Source organism: Opisthocomus hoazin, chromosome 11 (genome assembly GCF_030867145.1).
Source record: "Opisthocomus hoazin isolate bOpiHoa1 chromosome 11, bOpiHoa1.hap1, whole genome shotgun sequence".
In the NCBI taxonomy this organism is placed as follows: domain Eukaryota; kingdom Metazoa; phylum Chordata; class Aves; order Opisthocomiformes; family Opisthocomidae; genus Opisthocomus; species Opisthocomus hoazin.
In genome coordinates, this window is record NC_134424.1 from 20,455,373 (window position 1) to 20,474,669 (window position 19,297).

Consider the following 19,297-nt stretch of genomic DNA (forward strand, 5'->3'; position numbering starts at 1 on the left):
AAATGTGCTCCAGGTGTGTGCAGGTTTGTACCTGTAGAAGAGTTGCATACTGGCAGTTAACACTTTCCAAGGTCTGTCCCTGGTGCTTTACACCAAGAACAGAGAATGAGACTGAAACTGGAAATTTAGATTCCTGCCTTGTGTGTGTTTCTTACTTGGCTTTACAAAGTGGGGGGAAAAACCAGACTCTCTTGAAGACACAAAATAACACTGGGATACAGTGCTCTTATTTACAGGAGGCACACCAAGCCATTACTACTTGGTGTTATTAATAAAGTGTGTAATGCATTTGTTCTTTGGACAGAATAAAGTGCAGAGCAGAGAGGTTTGCTGTGTATTTTCAACTCTACCATTGTATGATGGTCAGGGTGTGTAATAAGGTTTGTGGGGTTTTTTTAGTGGTGGTTTTTAATGTGCTTATGTGATGAGGAAAATATTTGTAATTAAGAACACAAGAAATGACTTACTGGTTAAAACTTGTGGCTCACCTAGCACATCGTGCAGTCTCCTGCGACAGTAGAGTCATGTAGAGAAAGCCCACCCATCTGGCCACTTCTAGCAGTAGACTCCTGTCGTAGTCACCATCTGCAGCTACTGTATTAGGTACTCAAGGGCATGTGCCTGCCTGGCCCACTTAACATCTTTTCAGGTACCTGCTGTTAGGAGCTCCATTCCGTTTTGACCTTGGTGGTACACGCCTTCTTACCTCCTCTTGTGGCATGAAGTTCCAAGATTAACTACTTGTATATCTCTTTTAAACCAATCTCCTGCTGATCTCACTTCATGCTCCTTTATTTTAGAGGTGGTTTGGGGATTTGGGCAATAAGAGTTCTACATTCCTTACCCACAGAATCACAGAATGGTAGGGGTTGCAAGGGACCTCTGTGGGTCATCTAGTCCAACCCTCCTGCCGAAGCAGGGTCACCTACAGTAGGTTGTAGAGGACCTTGTCCAGGCGGGTCTTGAATATCTCCAGAGAAGGAGACTCCACAGCCTCCCTGGGCAGCCTGTGCCAGGGCTCCATCACCCTCGGAGTGAAGAAATTCTTCCTCATGTTCAGACGGAACTTCCTGTGCCTCAGTTTGTGCCCATTGCCCGTTGTCCTGTCACTGGGCACCACTGAAAAGAGCTTGGCCCCATCCTCCTGACACCCACCCTTCAGATATTTGTAAGCATTTCTAAGGTCCCCTCGCAGCCTTCTCTTCTTCAGGCTGAACAAGCCCAGCTCCGTCAGCCTCTCCTCATAGGAGAGATGTTCCAGTCCCCTCACCATCCTCGTAGCCCTCCGCTGGACTCTCTCCAGTAGCTCCTCATCTTTCTTGAACTGGGGAGCCCAGAACTGGACACAGTACTCCAGATGAGGCCTCACTAGGGCAGTGTAGAGGGAAAGGAGAACCTCCCTCGACCTGCTGGCCACACTCCTCCTAATGCACCCCAGGATCCTGTTAGCTTTCTTGGCAGCCAGGGCACACTGCTGGCTCATGGATAACCTGTCATCCACCAGGACACCCAGGTCCCTACCCGCACAGCTGCTCTCCATCAGGTCCACCCCAAGCCTGCACTGATGCATGGGGTTGTTCCTCCCCCGGTGGAGGACCCTGCATTTGCCTTTGTTGAACCTCATCAGGTTCCTCTCTGCCCAACTTTCCAGCCTGTCCAGGTCACGCTGAATGGCAGCACAGCCTTCCGGTGTGTCTACCACACCTCCCAGTTTGGTGTCATCAGCAGACTTGCTGAGGGTACATTCTAACTCTTCATCCAGGTCATTGATGAAGAAGTTAAACAAGACTGGGCCCAGTACTGACCCCTGGGGGACACCACTAGTTACCAGCCTCCAACTAGACTCAGCGCCGCTGATGACAACCCTCTGAGTTCTGCCATTCAGCCAGTTCTCAATCCACCTCACCGACCACTCATCCAGCCCATACTTCCTGAGCTTCCCTAGGAGGATATTATGGGAGACAGTGTCGAAAGCCTTGCTGAAGTCTAGATAGGCAAAATCTATGGCTCTCCCTTCGTCTACCCAGCCAGTCATGTCATTGTAGAAAGCTATCAGATTGGTCAGGCATGATTTCCCCTTGATGAATCCATGCTGACTACTCCTGATAACCTTCTTTTCCTCCACTTGCTTGTTGATGACCTCCAGGATAAGCTGCTCCATCACCTTTCCCGGGATGGAGGTGAGGCTGACGGGCCTGTAGTTCCCTGGGTCCGCCTTCTTGCCGTTTTTGAAGATTGGAGTGACATTGGCCTTTCTCCAGTTCTCGGGCACCTCTCCTGTCCTCCAGGACCTCTCAAAGATGATGGAGAGTGGCTCAGCAATGACATCCACCAGCTCCCTCAGCATTCGTGGGTGCATTCCCTTGGCGCCCATGGATTTGTGGACGTCCAGATCGCTTAAGCGATCCCTCACACAGTCCTCGACCAACGGAAAGTCATCCTCTCTGTGGGCCTCCTCTCTTACCTCCGGGGCCTGGGATTCCTGAGGGCCTGCCTTGGCACTGAAGACTGAAGTAAAAAAGGCATTCAGTAGCTCTGCCTTCTCTGCATCCTCCATCACCAGGTCACCTGCCTCATTCAGCAGCGGCCCCACATTGTCCCTAGCCTTCCTTTTGCTGCTGATGTAGTTGAAGAAGCCTTTCTTGTTGTTTTTGACATCCCTTGCCAGCTTCAATTCCAGGTGGGCCTTGGCCTTCCTTGTCGTTTCCCTGCATGCTCTGACCACATTCCTGTACTCTTCCCAAGTGGCCTGTCCCTCTTTCCACTTTCCATGGACCTTTCTCTTCTGCCTGATCTCCGCTAGAAGCTCCTTGTTTAACCATGCAGGTCTCCTGCCTCCTTTGCTAGATTTCTTTCTCAGGGGGATGCACCGCTCCTGAGCATGGAGGAAGTGACGTTTGAAGAGTGACCAGCACTCTTGGACACCCCTGCCTTCGAGAGCCCTGGCCCACGGGATTCCTGCCAGTAGCTCCTTGAAGAGGGCAAAGTTAGCCCTCCTGAGCTCCAAGGTTTTGATCCTGCTTATCGCCCTGCTTTCTCCACGCAGGATCCTGAACTCGGCCATTTCATGGTCACTGCAGCCGCATCTACCTCCGACCTTCACATCCTCCACCAGTCCCTCCTTGTTTGTTAATACAAGGTCCAGCAGAGTGCCTTTCCTTGTTGGTTCCTCCACCCACCACTTGCATCAGAAAGTTATCATCGATGCTCTGTAGGAACCTCCTGGATTGTGCCTGCCTAGCTGTATGGTCTTCCCAGCTGATGTCAGGGTAGTTGAAGTCCCCCATGAGAACCAGGGCCTGTGATTGTGAGGCTGCTTGCAGCTGCCTGTAGAAGGCTTCATCAACCTCCTCCTCCTGGTCAGGTGGCCTGTAGTACACACCCACCGTAATGTCACCTGTATGAGCCTGTCCCTTAATTCTAACCCACAAGCTCTCAACTTGTTCTTCATTTGCCCCCAGGCCAAGCTCAGTGCATTCCAGTTGCTTCCTCACATATAGAGCAACTCCCCCACCTCTCCTTGTTGGCCTGTCTTTCCTAAAGAGCCTGTAGCCATCCATGACAGCATTCTAGTCATGCGAGTTGTCCCACCATGTTTCTGTGATGGCGACCAAGTCGTAGCCGTCCTGCTGTATAGTGGCTTCCAGCTCCTGCTGTTTATTGCCCATGCTATGTGCGTTGGTACAGACACACTTGAGCTGGGCTGTCAGTCTGACCCCTGACCCTGGCACGCCAAGCCTGGGCTCATCCCTAGTGAGCTGGGCGATGTCCCCTTCCCCCTTCGAACCTAGTTTAAAGCCCTCTCAATGAGCCCTGCCAGCTCGTGGCCAAGAATCCTTTTTCCCCTTTGAGATAGCTGCGATGCACCTGTTGCCAGCAGGCCCGGTGCTGTGTACACCTCCCCATGATCAAAGAAGCCAAAATTTGACTGATAGCACCAGTCCCTGAGCCACCTGTTAACCAGGTGAGTTTTCCTGCCCCTTTCAGTGCTGTTCCCTGCCACTGATGGGATGGAGGAAAACACCACCTGCGCCCCTGATCCCTCAACCAGTTGCCCCTGTGCCCTGAAGTCCCTTTTGATGGCCTTGGGACTTCTCTCTGCTATCTTGTCCCCACCAACCTGCATTACTAAGAGGTGGTAATAATCAGAAGGCTGCACCAGACCAGGGAGTTTCTTCGCAACATCACTAACCCGGGCCCCAGGGAGGCAGCAGACTTCCCTGTGGGATGGGTCCGGTCGGCAGATCGGGCCCTCTGTTCCCCTCAGAAGGGAATCACCTATGACAATGACCCTCCTTTTTTTCTTAGCCGAGGCAGTCGTAATACGTGGGGCTGTCTGACTCGTTCTAGGCAACCCCCTGGATGGAGCCTCACCTTCACCCACATCCTCTGTGGCCAGTCCCTCACATTCCAGAGCCCCATATCTGTTGCTTAAGGGCAACTGGGCGGGTGAGGGAGGCCAGGAGGGGATTCGCTTGCCCCCCAGAGCAGGGACCTGTTTCCATTCCCCCCCATCTCTTAGGTCCCCTCTTTCTGCCCGGTGGCAAGAGGGTAAGGGGTTCCCTGCTTTCTGTGGAGCTGCCTCCTGCTGCCTCGGCCTCAGGGAGGGCCGGGAGCGGCTCCACCAGTCGATCTCTCTCTCACACTCCCGGATGCTCCTCAGCCTCTCCACTTCCTCCTTCAGCTCTGCCACCAGGCTGAGCAGGTCACCAAACACCGCTGCTGTCTCTGCTGTCCTCCGGTACGAGCGCCAGGCTCAGGCACTCCCTGCAGCCAGAGACCTGGACACCCGCGTTCTTGCGTGGGGCCTCCGTCTGGGTCCCCACACTCCTTCGAGCAACAGCTTTCCCACGGGTGGTAACCATGGCTAGAATATCTCCTGGATTGGCGATGCCCACTACTTGAGTTGCCAGGAGGGGGACTGCACCCTGCCTGTCGCCTTCCCCGCGCAAACTGCCGCGCCGGCTCTGTTCGCCCGCGCACCCCGGGGCTGCTCTGATCCGAGAGGGGGTTCGGCCTCTGTCACACTCGACTGCGCCCCCGCTGAGTCAGAGCTGCCGCTCGTTGGCACCTCCCGCTTTCCCGCTGGGGGAGGGGGCTGGGGGCTCCTCTCTCGGTGCTTTTTGCCGCCTCGTCGCTGCGGTTTTGCCACTGGAGAAAGGGTTCCTCGGCGCGAGCCTCTGCTCCAGAGTCCTTCACCTTCAGTAGTTTCCTACCCACCTCTTTAATAATTTTTTTAAACCTCAATCATATCCCCCTTCAGCTTTCTTCTCTCCAAAGAATTCTAGCCTTGGTCTTTCCTCATATGGTAGCAACGCTGGCCTCTTACATCAGTTCTGTTAAACTTTCCACAGCATCACTGTATTCCTCTTCAGAGATGGGGACAAAACCTGCACGTGTTACTTGTAAACCATGGGCACACACAAGTTTCTGTAGTGGCAAAATAACACCCTTGGTCTGGGGCCCCTCCTGAAGTTCGTGCAAGTTTTATAAGCTTTTCTGGCTGCCCCGGCGCACTCGTCTTCTGAGTTCTTGTGCTGTAGAGCACAAGCTGACATTTTTCTGAGCAAGGTGGGTTTCTGTACAGTAAGGACCTGGAATAAACAGAGAAGGGAAGAGATAAAATGAGGCAGTAGTGTTTGTACAACCTATAACATAAAATTGTTACAGTTTTCTGGCTAAATGCATACTGAAGGGACTCTTTCAGCAAAATTTTTCTTCCTGAATTTTTCCAGGCCATTTTCAAATACCATTGCACACAAAGGTAATAGTTTTTTCTCTTCAGGCAGTTGTAACAGTGAAGTAAAAAGGTTGTGGAACAGGGATCTGATTTGAGAGCTGACTGGTGTCTATTAATAACAGAGAAATGTCTGCCTAAAGACTGAAGAGGAGGACAGGATCTGCTGCTGCAGGATAGTTTCAGGATTTATTTGCTCTTGCAGTGCTGGCAAATCACTTAGTTCATAGACACAACCACATAAAAAATGTGCATCTTCAGACTTAGGACTTCCCTCATGCTGTAGCCCCTGGCTTTGTACTCTTTCCACAGCTGTCAGAGATGGCTGCTCTGTAGCTTCATTTTTTTCTCTTGGTGTATTTGTGTAGGAGCTTAATGTACGTCAAGTGACATTATCTACTAACAAAGATAAATATGGAGTCCGGCTGAGAGCAGAACCAGATCACATGGTGCTTGGGAAGCGCCTGAAAGGTGCATTTAAGCTTGTCATGGCTGCAATCAAAGAGCTGAAGAGCGAGCAGCTGGAGGAATTCCAGGAGACAGGTACGTGGTGGTACAGACCACTGAACAGTGGCAATGTTGCCCAAAAAAAGATCCAAAATCCATTGGGTCATCAGAAGAAAATCAAGCAATTGCTCCTGATTTGTGTATGTTAATCATGGATTTGGAGGAACAGATGTAAAAGTATCCTTTTGTGGGCTTAGGGAAACTTAAGGCCTACATCTATTACCATCCCAATTAAATTTTACGTTAATGAGAATAGGAGAATTTTTATTTTTTTGCTGACAGTGGATGAGAAGTGGCCATCTATACTAATCTTACACTGTTCTCCTGTGTAAGTGCTATTGTAAGGGCAGAAGGAAGTAGAGAGTAAGCTGTTCTGTAGGTCTGAAGCAGGTTTGAACTGAGTATATGTGCAATAGCTTATATTCTAAAAGCATTGCTTCAATTCCAGATTTACAAATGGGTGTGAATTGTCCAACTATAGCTGTTTAGTTAACTGCTGGAGTGTAAATCTTAGGTTGGTTCAGTATACATGTTAAATTTTATTCCATTTCACTCACATGGGACACAAGCAGTTGCTGAAGCGTCTGCGTTTGGGTGAATTCTGCTGCCTGTAGATGTGCTTATATGAAAAATTGGAGTGTGGGATGTTTCAGTGTTTCTTACTGGTGCTTAACTGCTCTTTAAATGTAGTCCAGATATACTTTTCATGTATTTGAAGGTTGATATTTGTCTTAAGCTTTTTGAATTAAAAATATTTTTTTCCCCACTGTGATTGTAAGAGCTGCTCTTCATCTGCCATTTCTGCAGGCACCATTGTTGTAGAAGGACACGAACTCCATGGGGAAGATCTTCGCCTCATGTATACCTTTGATCAGATTGCAGGAGGATCTGCCCAGTTTGAGGCACATTCTGATGCTCAGGTATTTGACTGGTTTTTTGTTTTTTGTTGTTGTTTGGTTTTTGGTTGGTTTTTCGGTTTTTGATTTTTTTGGGGTTTTTTTGATTAAGGAAAGAGTTCCTCTACAAGCCGTATGAAAATGGTGAGGTGAAAGCTGGGGTGGTTTTGTTTGAGTGTTAGTTCACCAAATTTCAGGAGCCTGTCTTCTGAATTTTGGAGATGTTAAAGTACTCTCTGCAACATGGCATTTTGTAAATGAGGAGCTCTGTAAAGATGTACCTGAGCTCCTGAGTCAATACTAGCTTGCTTCAAGTTTGTCACCTATTCAGCTGTCTTCTGTGCATCACTTCAGGTTTTAGTTCTGCTAGATGTTACCCCAGACCAGTCCATGGTGGATGAAGGAGTTGCCAGGGAAGTGATTAATCGCATCCAGAAGCTTCGCAAAAAGGTTGGAAAGCAATGGTTTGGAACAAGACATTTTAATTTACTTTTAAGCAATCTTTGGGCAATATGCAGCAGAAACTGATTTTTTTTTTTTTTTTACTTAAACATGAAGCTCTGTATCATTTACTTCTAATATATAGCTTTCTGATTGGTCATAAATGATTGTAAATCATTATTTTCATTTTAAATTTCCATACTAATAGCTAACTAGAGTTGAACAATGGGCTTGCTATACACTATCCATAGTGAATTAACTAATTTATTTTACGGAGCCCCTCTTGTTTTGCGTTGCCAGCCACGTAGCAGTGGTTCAGTCCTGGTTAAGCAGCTCTCAGGCCTGCCTCTCATGCCAAGTGTTACGTTCTGTTCCAGCTTGGTTCCGGTGTGCTCTGTCAGCTGGGCTGCTGAGAGCCGAGACACCTGAGCCTACTAGGACTGCTCAGAGAAACAAACTCCCGTCTTAGCAAATCGCAGGAGGCGTTTCCAGCACCGATTTGTATACCGACATTAACAATTCCGCTTTATCTTGTTCTCATCGTACAGAGAAATGATGCTGTCTGACCTTTATGTTAAAGCCCTTTGAACCAATGTACTTCCTTCTCTCTACAATACTAATCCAGAACACCCTGCACTCCCTGTCACCATTTTGTGCCAAGGAAGCCTGGTCACCATGGAGGTGATGACAAGTCTAAAAAGCGTTTAATCTGGAGAGGACATTAAGCAATACCTAACTCGATACAAAGAATTCTAAAGGTTTCAGAACCTGCCACCCCACAAAGCACAACAATGCCCCATCCCCTCATGCACATACACATTGCAACCATGGAACGTGTTGTTCTGTGATGTATGGAGGGTTTTGCTACTTGACTAACTCGGTGGCACTGTGCTAGAATTCATTTTTATTCAGACTTAGGCCTGAAGAAATCTTGCAAGTGCTTGAAGTGATGTGTAGAGAAAACTTTCATGGGACATGTTTTTGGGAAAAGATATCTGGATAGTTAAGACTGCCTGAATGTTTAGTATAAGCATACTTGAAAAATAACAGATTTGTACCAAAACAGGTACTCTTTCATAAGTTAAGACTTAAATTTATTTCTCTAATAACATAAGGTCATAATTTATTCCCACTTAAATGAGTATAAAAATACTTAATCTTGCCTAATAATTAATATGATGCTAATGTGCATTTATTCTGTCATTCTTTGATTCCGACTCCTGTTATAAAAATGTACACGTAATACGAAACACAAACTCATTCTGGATCCACAGTAACTACTGCTGAGATGGCATTAGAGCAGTTGTTATTTTTAGCAGGCTTTAGAAGTAAAGTTTTCTAGTGCTGCTCTTTTTTCCTTGAAACACTTTTCTTACTGAAGTAGAATTTTGCTATAATTCAGCATTAATAAGCATACCATTCAAATTAATTCTCTTTTTCTGAAATATATGTTAGTACATGAGACGTGACAGAACTAGTGTGAAAACTTAGAAGTCTGGTCACCACCTTCCAAAACAATACCAAAGTGTCTTGGAGACTGCTGGGTGTTAAGAAAATGTCACTGACGAGCAATTGTTCAGTGAAGAGCTGAGGATTTCATTTCAGGCTAGCTGGATGTGTAAATGCCAGCAAAATTCCCCGCCTTCAGGAAAAGCTTTTTAATAAATGTGATAGGCTTTCAGCTCACTGGGGGGAGAGCTGGCAAATGAATTTTCAAGTGAGACATTCTGAGGAAGGTGCACTTTCCAGTCATTATTTTTTTGAAGAAAAACTTGCCAAGTTTCAAGCCTCTTTCTTGCCCTTCTGACATAAGAATTGGTTTAGTCTAAATTTTTTTTCTGGAAACTCTGGTAAATACATTTCTAAAATATTTTTTCTTTAACAAGTATCCTTTTAGTTTGTATATGTATCATTAATAGTATCGTTGGTGTATCCTACAGCGAAATCTGGTCCCTACAGATGAGATTACAGTGTACTACAGATCACATCCAGAAGGTGACTACCTGGATACTGTTATTAGGGAACATACAGATTTCATTTTTGGAACAATAAAGGCTGCCCTGAAGCCTTACCCGGTGCCTACCTCAAAAGAAGTTCTCATCCAGGAAACAACCCAAGTAAGAAGGAAAAAGCATTGACTGCACAGTTCATTTTGTTACTTCCTTTTAACTGAACAAAGTGTTTCATTTACAGAAAAACTGTATGTCGATGTTTATTTGTGGAATAGAGTGGATATTGTGTCGCATTTATAAATTCCCATGTTAGTCATCTTGGTTTAAAAAATAGTTGGGCTCTGTGTGTGTAGTATTCTTTAAAATCAAGGTGCTTGGATACCAAAATCAGTATCTTAGGTAGTCCGTTGTGTAAGCGTAATAGACAGTTATTTGTGCTTGGATTAGTGTCATGTTTAGACAGCAAAATTACTGTTGCTGTGATTTCTTTAAGTTAATATGCTTTTGTATTAGGAATGTTCTCCTTCGAGGCTAAATTTTGCCTTTTGGCTTAAGACCAACTCCAGTTATTAATGTTTGGGGATGCTTCCCCCCCGCCCCCCCCCCCCCCCCCCCCCCCCCCCGTATTGCTGAAGTTCAGTCTCTTGTAGCAATGCAGTTTCACATATTGCTTTATTCTTTCAGCAGCAGATTGGAACTGTTTCCTTTGTTTTCTCTGGCTGTTTCTTATGACACGTTTTGAGAATACTTTTGCCATGGTTTTATTCATACTTGCTATATTCAAAAAGCATTCCTAGCAGAATTGTGAATGAAATATTCTTGAATCTATATGTCATGCTAGACCAGAAAGACACGAACTTATACATCAGACTTAAAATCTGATCTGTGGAATGGCTTGGGGGGGTCTGAGAATATCTGAAAGGAAAGTGCGTATTTTATCCATCTTACTAACAGTACGTGTAAGGAAATGTTTTACACTTAGGAATTACACTTCTGAAGCTGTACGGATATGAAACAACGCTATGTTTGGCCTTTTTCAAAACTATTGGTTTAATCTGGTGACAAACATAGGGAAAAACACTACATAAAAGTGGAGAATGTTGTGGTTGAGAAATCGGTTTCTTGTAAGTACTTATTTGATTGGGATACTGCTGATCACAGAATCACAGAATAGTAGGGGTTGGAAGGGACCTCTGTGGGTCATCTAGTCCAACCCTCCTGCCGAAGCAGGGTCACCTACAGCAGGCTGCACAGCACCGCGTCCAGGCGGGTCTTGAATATCTCCAGAGAAGGAGACTCCACAACCTCCCTGGGCAGCCTGTTCCAGTGCTCCATCACCCTCAGAGGGAAGAAGTTCTTCCTCATATTCAGACGGAACTTCCTGTGCCTCAGTTTGTGCCCATTGCCCCTTGTCCTGTCACTGGGCACCACTGAAAAGAGCTTGGCCCCATCCTCCTGACACCCACCCTTCAGATATTTGTAAGCATTTATTAGGTCCCCTCGCAGCCTTCTCTTCTTCAGGCTGAACAAGCCCAGCTCCGTCAGCCTCTCCTCATAGGAGAGATGTTCCAGTCCCCTCATCATCCTTGTAGCCCTCCGCTGGACTCTCTCCAGTAGCTCCTCATCTTTCTTGAAGTGGGGAGCCCAGAACTGGACAGAGTACTCCAGATGAGGCCTCACCAGGGCAGTGTAGAGGGGAAGGAGAACCTCCCTTGTCCTGCTGGCCACACTCTTCTTGATGCACCCCAGGATTCCATTGGCTTTCTTGGCAGCCAGGGCACACTGCTGGCTCATGGTTAACCTGTTGTCCACCAGGACGCCCAGGTCCCTCTCCGCACAGCTGCTCTCCATCAGGTCCACCCCAAGCCTGTACTGGTGATGGACAGTTTGATGTGAAGTCAACATCAAATCTGAATTAGAATGTCAAAGCAGCTGGAAAAAAAATGTGTAGTGCTGGGAAACACTTGTCTGAATGCCTGCCTCCAAAATTGCCTTGTACGTGAGCTTTAATGTTGGTCACTGTGTCTTTCTGTGAAAGCTTCCATACCTGTGCAAGTATGATTCCCCCCACTATTATTTTTCTGTTTTCTAAATCTCAATTTGGCAGGTTCTAGTGAAGAAAAACATTGTGCAAAGCTGAAAGATGAGTCTATTGGATTAGTTTTATATAATACTGTCTATGTAAAGATGAAATCTTACCCTGAGAGAAGGTGGTGGTTAGTATGGACATAGTTGATAGCTGTTGTCTGGATGTCAGCAAAAACCAGACATCCATTTGGCTTTGGAAATGATGAGCTAGGGTGCAAACCGGAGACAGGGGCTTTGTGGGTCAGACAAATGTCCGATTCCAGACTGAAAAAACTTAAAAACTTACAGCTGAAACAAGACTGTATACAATAGACAGTTCTGTGTGGCTGTTGCAGTTAGTGACTAAGTTCATAGAAATGTAGTCGTCTCGTTGAGCTGAGAGTGCCTCCCTGTCAGCTTAAAATCTTGGCCATAGAGGCTTTTTCAAACAAAAACATCAGCAGGGAGGTATTGCAAGTTCTGTGTACCAAAGCTACGCAGTTTATGGTAAATGGAGGCAAATAAAAACTTTAAGTAATGCGAAGTTGTTTGTTATTATTTTACTTTAAGGAGTCTGAATCACTACAAAGTACCTCCTGATGGAGTTAATCTGTGGTCTTTGCCGCGTGGGTTGCCTTCTGCACATTTAGATGGTTACTGTGCTTCCAGGCTCGCTGTGCCTCTGAGTTGTTAGTCACATACTTCGACTCTAAATAGAGGGTGCAGAGAGAGAGAGATGACTGAGATTTCAGTGCAACTGTGAAGCCTTCCTTGGAAGTCTCGCTTCCTGGGACTGAGGAGATGTATTGCATGGGGCAGATGTTTGGCTCTGTACTCTGTGTTCTGCCGCAACCAGCTTGTCACATTAAGAGCTGTGAATAAAAGTATCTGCAATGAAAAAGCCCTTCTTTAGAAATCCTTCCAGTGTTGAAGTTTGGCCCTTTGTGGAGAGTTGAGGATAGCAGCAGCTGCGTGCAGTGAATTTGCAGTTTGGTGCAGCAGACGTGGCGATGGTCAGTCATCTTTATTAGCCCTAACTGCATTGCATTTGGCACGAGCAGTCTCAGGCGTAAAGGCTGTGAAGATGTGAATTCAAACTGAATTATGCATCAACTATCTTCTGTTGGTGGGGGTTGATAAGCAGCATTGACATGCAAAATGCTTTACAGTGATGATAATATAGACGATGATACAGATTTTTCAGATACAAAAGCAGGTGCAAGTTAAGGAAGTATGTAATTCCACATGCAAGTTCATAAGACAACTGTGGTGAGCTCTTTGCACCAAATTTCTAGCAGATATTAAAAGGAATAACAGGTCTGCATGATGTTGAATATACGTGAAGACTGGGACAAAAATGAAATGCAGTCTGTCTCTTCTACAAGTGTTTTGATTACTTTCAGGATCAGTATTTCTGTGAAATTATCCTGGATCAATTTGTGATACAAGGTTTTAATTATGAATTATTCTTCCAAAAACCTGATGTGAGAGACAACAAAAAAAATCAGCAGTTGCTCAGAAAATACTGGGAAGGAAAAGCAGCCACTTGAAAAATGAATTTTTAATTGCTGGCAGGACTGGGTAAAGACAAAGTGAGATTTGCTGCTCCATGAGGCTCTTTCCCTAGTTCATAGTAGGAGCTCAGCAAAGGGTGGCACTTCCAAGTTTGAGGTGATCACCCTTTGGACTGTGACTCTTAACAAAGAGACTAAATTATTTAAAAGTGTCTAAATTTACAAAAAATTCGGCTGAAATGGCCACTTAGTATTAGTTGTTCATCGAAGTGATTTCTGTATGATATTTCTTTAATTACAAATTGTAATTAAGAGATCTTTTAGAGTGTGATTCTCATGCAAATTGGTCTAAGTGCAGGAGTAATTCCAGCCTGTACTTAGTTCAGGAAAAGACCCATGCTTGGAAGTGGTGCAGCCTTGAAGCTGTGGTTTAAGGCCTCTACAAATAAGTCTGTTTCTGTAGTATTGCTGCAGATTCTCAAGTCTCTTCGTCCTCTGTCTCATTTGCGAAGGGAAATACTTGTTCCACTTCTGGTTGGGGTGTTTGAAGTTTTAATTGATTCACTGATTGCTACTGGGGAGATATTCACAGAGGCTGACTGTATCAAGGCAGCCGCTGCGGCTGGCTGTTCTCGGTCGCCCCTTGGAGAGAGATGCAGGCTTTTCCAGACGGCGACTGAGAGCAGGGTCGCGTCTTCAGATGCTCTGAATTACCTCTGGAAGAGTCTTGCTCTCAAGTATATTCGCTTTTGGATTATATTTTGGGAGACTGTCATCGCTGCTCATCACTTATGAAAAGCAGGCTGTTTATTCCTCTCTGGTTTTCTATGTGTTAAATACTGCTAGATCTTTAACGTATATTAAAGATAAATCAATGTTTGAAATGCTCTGTCTTTGAAAGAAGATGTGGCACAAGTTGCTACTTTATTGTAAGTCATGTTTTGTATAAGACAACAAGATCTTAATGTTGTTTCTTTAAGGAAAATATTTTGTTGTGTTTGTTTAATAGAACTGAATTCAAATAATCATAACACTCCTCTTTCTTCAGCTGAAGGGATCAGAGCTAGAAATTACACTCGTCAGAGGTGGTTTGAGTCAGTGTGTCGGTCCAGCCTGTGCCTACGTCAACCTCAAAATTTGTGTTAACGGGACGGAGCAAGGTAGGAATGTACTGGGCTTGATTTGTCGGTGGCGGTGTTAGAAGATTGTTTGGAAAACGGTGTGATGAATGTTGGAGCCACAAATTTGTCTGAAGGATGGTGCAAACTCCCTTCCAATAGTAGCTTTGAATAATTCTTTAAAATTTTATTAAATAATATTAATTTAAATAATTCTTGAAAAGTTTATTAAAAGCAAAACCACATGTTGTCCATGATGTCTTCTGGCGTGGACCTGAAGTGAATACTCAGGTGCACACAGGAATTATGTCTGTTCTGCAGAAGGGTTTGTATGTGGCTCTGTAGGGAGGTGTACGCACTGTGTCTGTGTCTGTGCATTCACCCACGCTCAGAGTGTGTGCCTTGAGAGTTTGTAATTCCTGGTCTAGTACTGTAAATGTAGGGGATGCTTTTCTGTGGAAGAGATAGTGGTTTTGAGAAAACTTAGATATTAAGTATAGAGCTGAAAAGAATAGTTAGAACTAGAGAATATAATGAATAATGCATAATGAAAAGATGAGTGCAGTGATATTGTTAAGTGTTACAAGGTTGAGTTAATATAGTAAAAGGAGAGAAAACTGAGTGCACTCTCTGGAATTTTTTTTCCTACATATGTTTGCAGTTTATGTGTCAAAGTAAGTGTGCCATGTTTGACGTGGTTACAAAGCTAATTAATAATAGTGAACGTAACTATATCAGCTGGTGAACATCTCGGAGGGCACCCAGTCTGCCAATTTTTAATCAATATAATAATAGATTATGATTCAGTGACATAAAAATGAGACTGCTTTGCTAATAGAAACAATGTAACTTCCATACTCTAAATCTGAAGTCCACTTGAGTCGATTTCCCTGTTTCCTCTCCTCTTTCCCTTTCTTACTGAAAAAATTTCTTGAAGACGCAGTGTTGCCAGTTCGAACTTAGCTTAGAAATGTCCTGGAAGTAATTCGAAAGAGTCATTAGAAAATCATTGAAATTTGGATGTTGCTTCTAAACGGCATTTTAATTTCTTAATTTTGGTTTTAGATGGTGTGTTGCTGCTGGAAAATCCAAAAGGAGATAATACTTTGAACTTCAGTGGACTTGTAGATGCTGTCTCCTGCATTTTTGGTCTTAAAAACTCAAAACTGTCTGTTTTTAATGGAAAAACAGGTAAATGGAGTACAACAAGGAAAACTGAATGTCTTTCTGGCAGCAGCTAGGAGTTATCTAGTGTATAGCTTTTCTATATATATACAAAATTGACAAGAAAATGCATAAGGAAATACTCTATTTAGCTAATGAGACTGTGTTTGTACTCACACCAAAATGCTTCCAAAAGCTGCTGCTAAATGGTGCTCATCTCTTCTGTTATCTTATTTTCATTGCAGTTCTCATCAGGACAAAATCTGATTTATTTCAGGAAGTGTTTCCATTGGGTCCGGCAGTGCTATATATTGATGGCAGGCTGACATAAGCTTTGCATTGCTTTTTTTTTCCCTAATGCCTCAGCAGGCAGAGTGAAAATTTAAACTGAATGCAAACTGCTGCCTGTAGAGGAAAAAAATGTTGCTTTTTCACCCTAGAGAAACTTGAGGATCTCTGCATTTCTTCTTTTTAGAAAAAACTGTGGAATATTTTTGCAGCTTGAGCTTGGCCTCTATTAAGGCGTGAGAATGTAAACTCTTGTCTATGGATTATATATAGACTTAAAGGCTGTATCCTAGTTTTGTTCATTATGAAGATAATATAGCTGAGATGGAGAACAAAAATGTTATGAAAGATCTTACAGTTAGTGACACTGAGACCCCACCAGCAAGCTGGCATTCTCTCCCCTGAGACCAAGATGCTGGTTTAGTATTAAATCACGTATAATATTTCAGTACATCAGGAAAAGTTACAACTGAAAATCAGCACACTGAGAACAAGATTACGCTAGTAACTAGGCACTTCGGTGAGTGAATAGAGTAGCGTACTTGTAGTGGCCATGCTGCGATATGGCTTGAGGGATGTTTGAAGAGTCATCATAAGTGCTTTGTATGCTCTTAGTGTTGTTTACAGGCACATCCTGAAGTTCAGGCTTTGCCTGTTTCTGCAGTGTTCATACTAAGTCTAAAATGAGCGACACAGAACTGATAAAATACTGCAAAAATAGGAATTGGACAACTACGGAAACTTTTGCTGGTGTGTTTTCATAGAAATGTTACGGAAGCAGCATCGAAGGGGAAACACTCGAGTTGGGTGTTGTGAAAGGCTGGTTTGGGGTGCCCGTTGGACTGCTCAGGATCCCCAGTTCGTGACTACCTGTGCCATCGGAAGGGGAGTAGTCGTACTTGAGTCCGTAATGTCACTGTTACCACCTTGATCTTAGTTTTCGTACTTGTCTCTTCCTGAAAGTATTTCTAGAAGAATGTTTGGGGGTTTTTCATATCGGATGTAATGCATTTACTTTGCTGCGATGAAACCTCTTTCCAAGTTGTGCTCAGCTGAACTGGATACTTCTGTCACACGAAATGATTCTGCTCTGCTTTCAGTGATAGGTGATTTATAGGAAAGTCTGAATCCCTCAGTATGTTCCTCAAGTTTCACTTCTGTTTTCAAGGAAGAAATAGTTTTTCTTGAAATCATTTTCCAAATAGTAGTGATATACTTTGTAGCAGTGTGGTATGTGCCTACAGAGGTGGGTATGTACCAGTACAATTCATTACAGTACAATTATTACAATTCATTCTGTATGATTATCAAGAGATGACCTGCAAAAGGCCAAGAACAGTTGGGAAACTCATCTCATTAAGGTTAGAAGTAGTTGGACTCCTTACCTGGTTTGTTTTCTGCCACTAATAGGACAAAAGGCTGCAGCCTCAATCTACTAATGCTGAATTCCTAAAGGAAGTGGTAGAGATAATCTGAACTTTGCCTCTTCCTCAAAGGTGCTTTTCTGCAGTAGTAATAAAAGCTTTATTTCTTTCCTTTCCATGTTGCTTTTGCTGTGTAGGTATCATTTTGCAACTTTCCCTCTTAGCATGCTGATTTTAAACTTTCACTCTTCGTAAGTGGTCTGGGCAGAGCGGGTTTTTTCCCCTGCCTGCATATGAACAACATGAAAACTCCCTTGGAAAGATTAGATTACCAAATTTACTTTTGTTGCAGTTTGGCAGAGATCTTCAGTAAGTATTGATCAGCAGAAGATACGGCTCCTTGTGCAAGGCACATACAAAGAAAATAGCTCTTAAAGGTGTTAGAGACTAGAACTGAAATTCCTGGTGTTTGGTTCAGATGCAGTCCCTTTGCTTTATCTGCGCAGCCTTTGCACGGGTGATGTCAGGTGAGGCCTCACGGTGATGCCAGGGTCTCGTTAGGTCAGGCAGGGGGTTGGTGTCGACCGCCCTGTCTGGGAGGAATGGCAAAGAAAGGTCGTGCGCTCTGGAGAAATTGTTGCCCAATTGTTCCCATGTGTGTTAATGAAATTGTGACCCAGCAAAACCGTATTTCTGGCTCCTTATTTTCCTTCCTGTTGTTTTTAGGGCTATCCACTTTACTTGCAGTAATTTATCATCTTGTTTTCTAATTGTAATGAAGATTTACTTAGGGTTGTGTAATGGCACAAAATCAGGCAGTTCTTGTATTAAGGCAGGCTAAAATAATGTCATGTCCCTGGTTTTCAGTGCAACATGGGAAGAAGGGGGCAAACATTTCTTCCCCAACTGTGAATCAATATATTTTGAGAAAATGCAAAAGCACTAAGCAAGGCTCTAGGATTTATACTGATCTTCAGAAACAAGGAATAGAATTTGGCTCTTTTTACATTTAAAAAGAAAAAATTTAATGAAGGAGGCTGGGCTCAAGTCAGGTGGTAAAAACAGTTGTCTGTGACTTTCTTTTAGCTCTAGATTGCTGAAAAGCTGGAAACTTTCTAAACTTCTTACTGGCAATGCTTTTTGCATTCAAAAGAGTTGCATTCAGCTTTCATGGAAGTAGACCATGTTGAAAAAGACCTATTTAAAAAAAATAATTGTCTTTATGGGAATAAATGAAGCTGTAAATCATGTTGGGCTTAAGGGGGGGGGGGGGGGGGGGCAAAAATCCCCCTACAAACTTCTTAGTCTGTGTCTTATTTCATTTTTATGATTTTCAGATGCCTGATTTCTTTGAATTCTATTCTTAGCACTGTTTTCTGAACAAGACTACAAAAAGATTTTTTTAATCTTTAATTTTTAAAAGGGCATGAGGCTGTAAGGTACCTTAGAAGAGTATTACCACTTAAATTCAGTTGCAGGGAGAACTGACTTTAAAAGTGATTTTAATATTGATGAGCACTTGTACTATCTCCTTGCTTTGAAGTGTATTGTTATATATGAAAAAGGATCCCTTTTTTTCTTTTTCTTGCTCTTATTAGAGGGTTATGTGAACCCACTCTATTGACAGCACTGTACCTCAGCTCTTCCTTGCGAAAATGTCAGAGATGCTGTAATGCAAAACGCTGGAGCTGTTAAATACACAAATCACCGTGACTGTAGCTCATGCCCTGTTGCCCTGCGTAGATCTGTCCAGATCCCAGCAGCTGGGTAGTGTCAAACTGGAAGTTCCCCGAGCCGTGCGTTTCTTACTCTGTGAGGCGCCCAGCTTACTAGTGCTGTCTCCTACCCATGACCTGGTAATTGTATGTAAATGGCAAGCAACACTGCTTTGGCGTTATGCTAGGGAAAACCTGCTGCTGACTCCCTTTCCATGCGATGAAATCCTGTCCACTTGTTAATTTGGTTATTTTCTTGCTTTCCTGTAAGTAAAACCAAAAGCAAAGCCCCCTCCTGTGCTTGAGCATGCGCCGGCACCTCAAACCTACCACAGAAGGGTTTGGGTAGCTGGCAGATGGCCACTGTCATCGCAAACTCTTCATGCTAGAAAACAACTTTAGAAACACCAATGGAGTTTTGCCTTTTTCTTTAAAGCTGTATATGTATATGTTGATTTTTTTAAAGGTAGTGTTTTAGAATCTGAGATACGGTCCAAGGGTAGATATGGGGACTCTTCGTCCCTCCTTAGGGCA

At 44.1% G+C, this 19,297-nt stretch overlaps 1 protein-coding gene across 3 annotated transcripts in view; it reads left to right on the top strand.

Annotated features, from left to right (window-relative positions):
- Positions 1-19,297, top strand: part of IARS1 (isoleucyl-tRNA synthetase 1) — a 129,349-nt gene that overhangs the window by 90,360 nt on the left and 19,692 nt on the right. For all 3 annotated transcript variants that reach the window (XM_075433086.1, XM_075433085.1, XM_075433088.1), the window contains exons 27-32: positions 6,106-6,280; positions 7,052-7,164; positions 7,495-7,590; positions 9,522-9,698; positions 14,163-14,274; positions 15,298-15,423. In XM_075433086.1, coding sequence (XP_075289201.1) covers positions 6,106-6,280; positions 7,052-7,164; positions 7,495-7,590; positions 9,522-9,698; positions 14,163-14,274; positions 15,298-15,423 — 799 coding nt within the window. The remainder of the gene's footprint in view (positions 1-6,105; positions 6,281-7,051; positions 7,165-7,494; positions 7,591-9,521; positions 9,699-14,162; positions 14,275-15,297; positions 15,424-19,297) is intronic.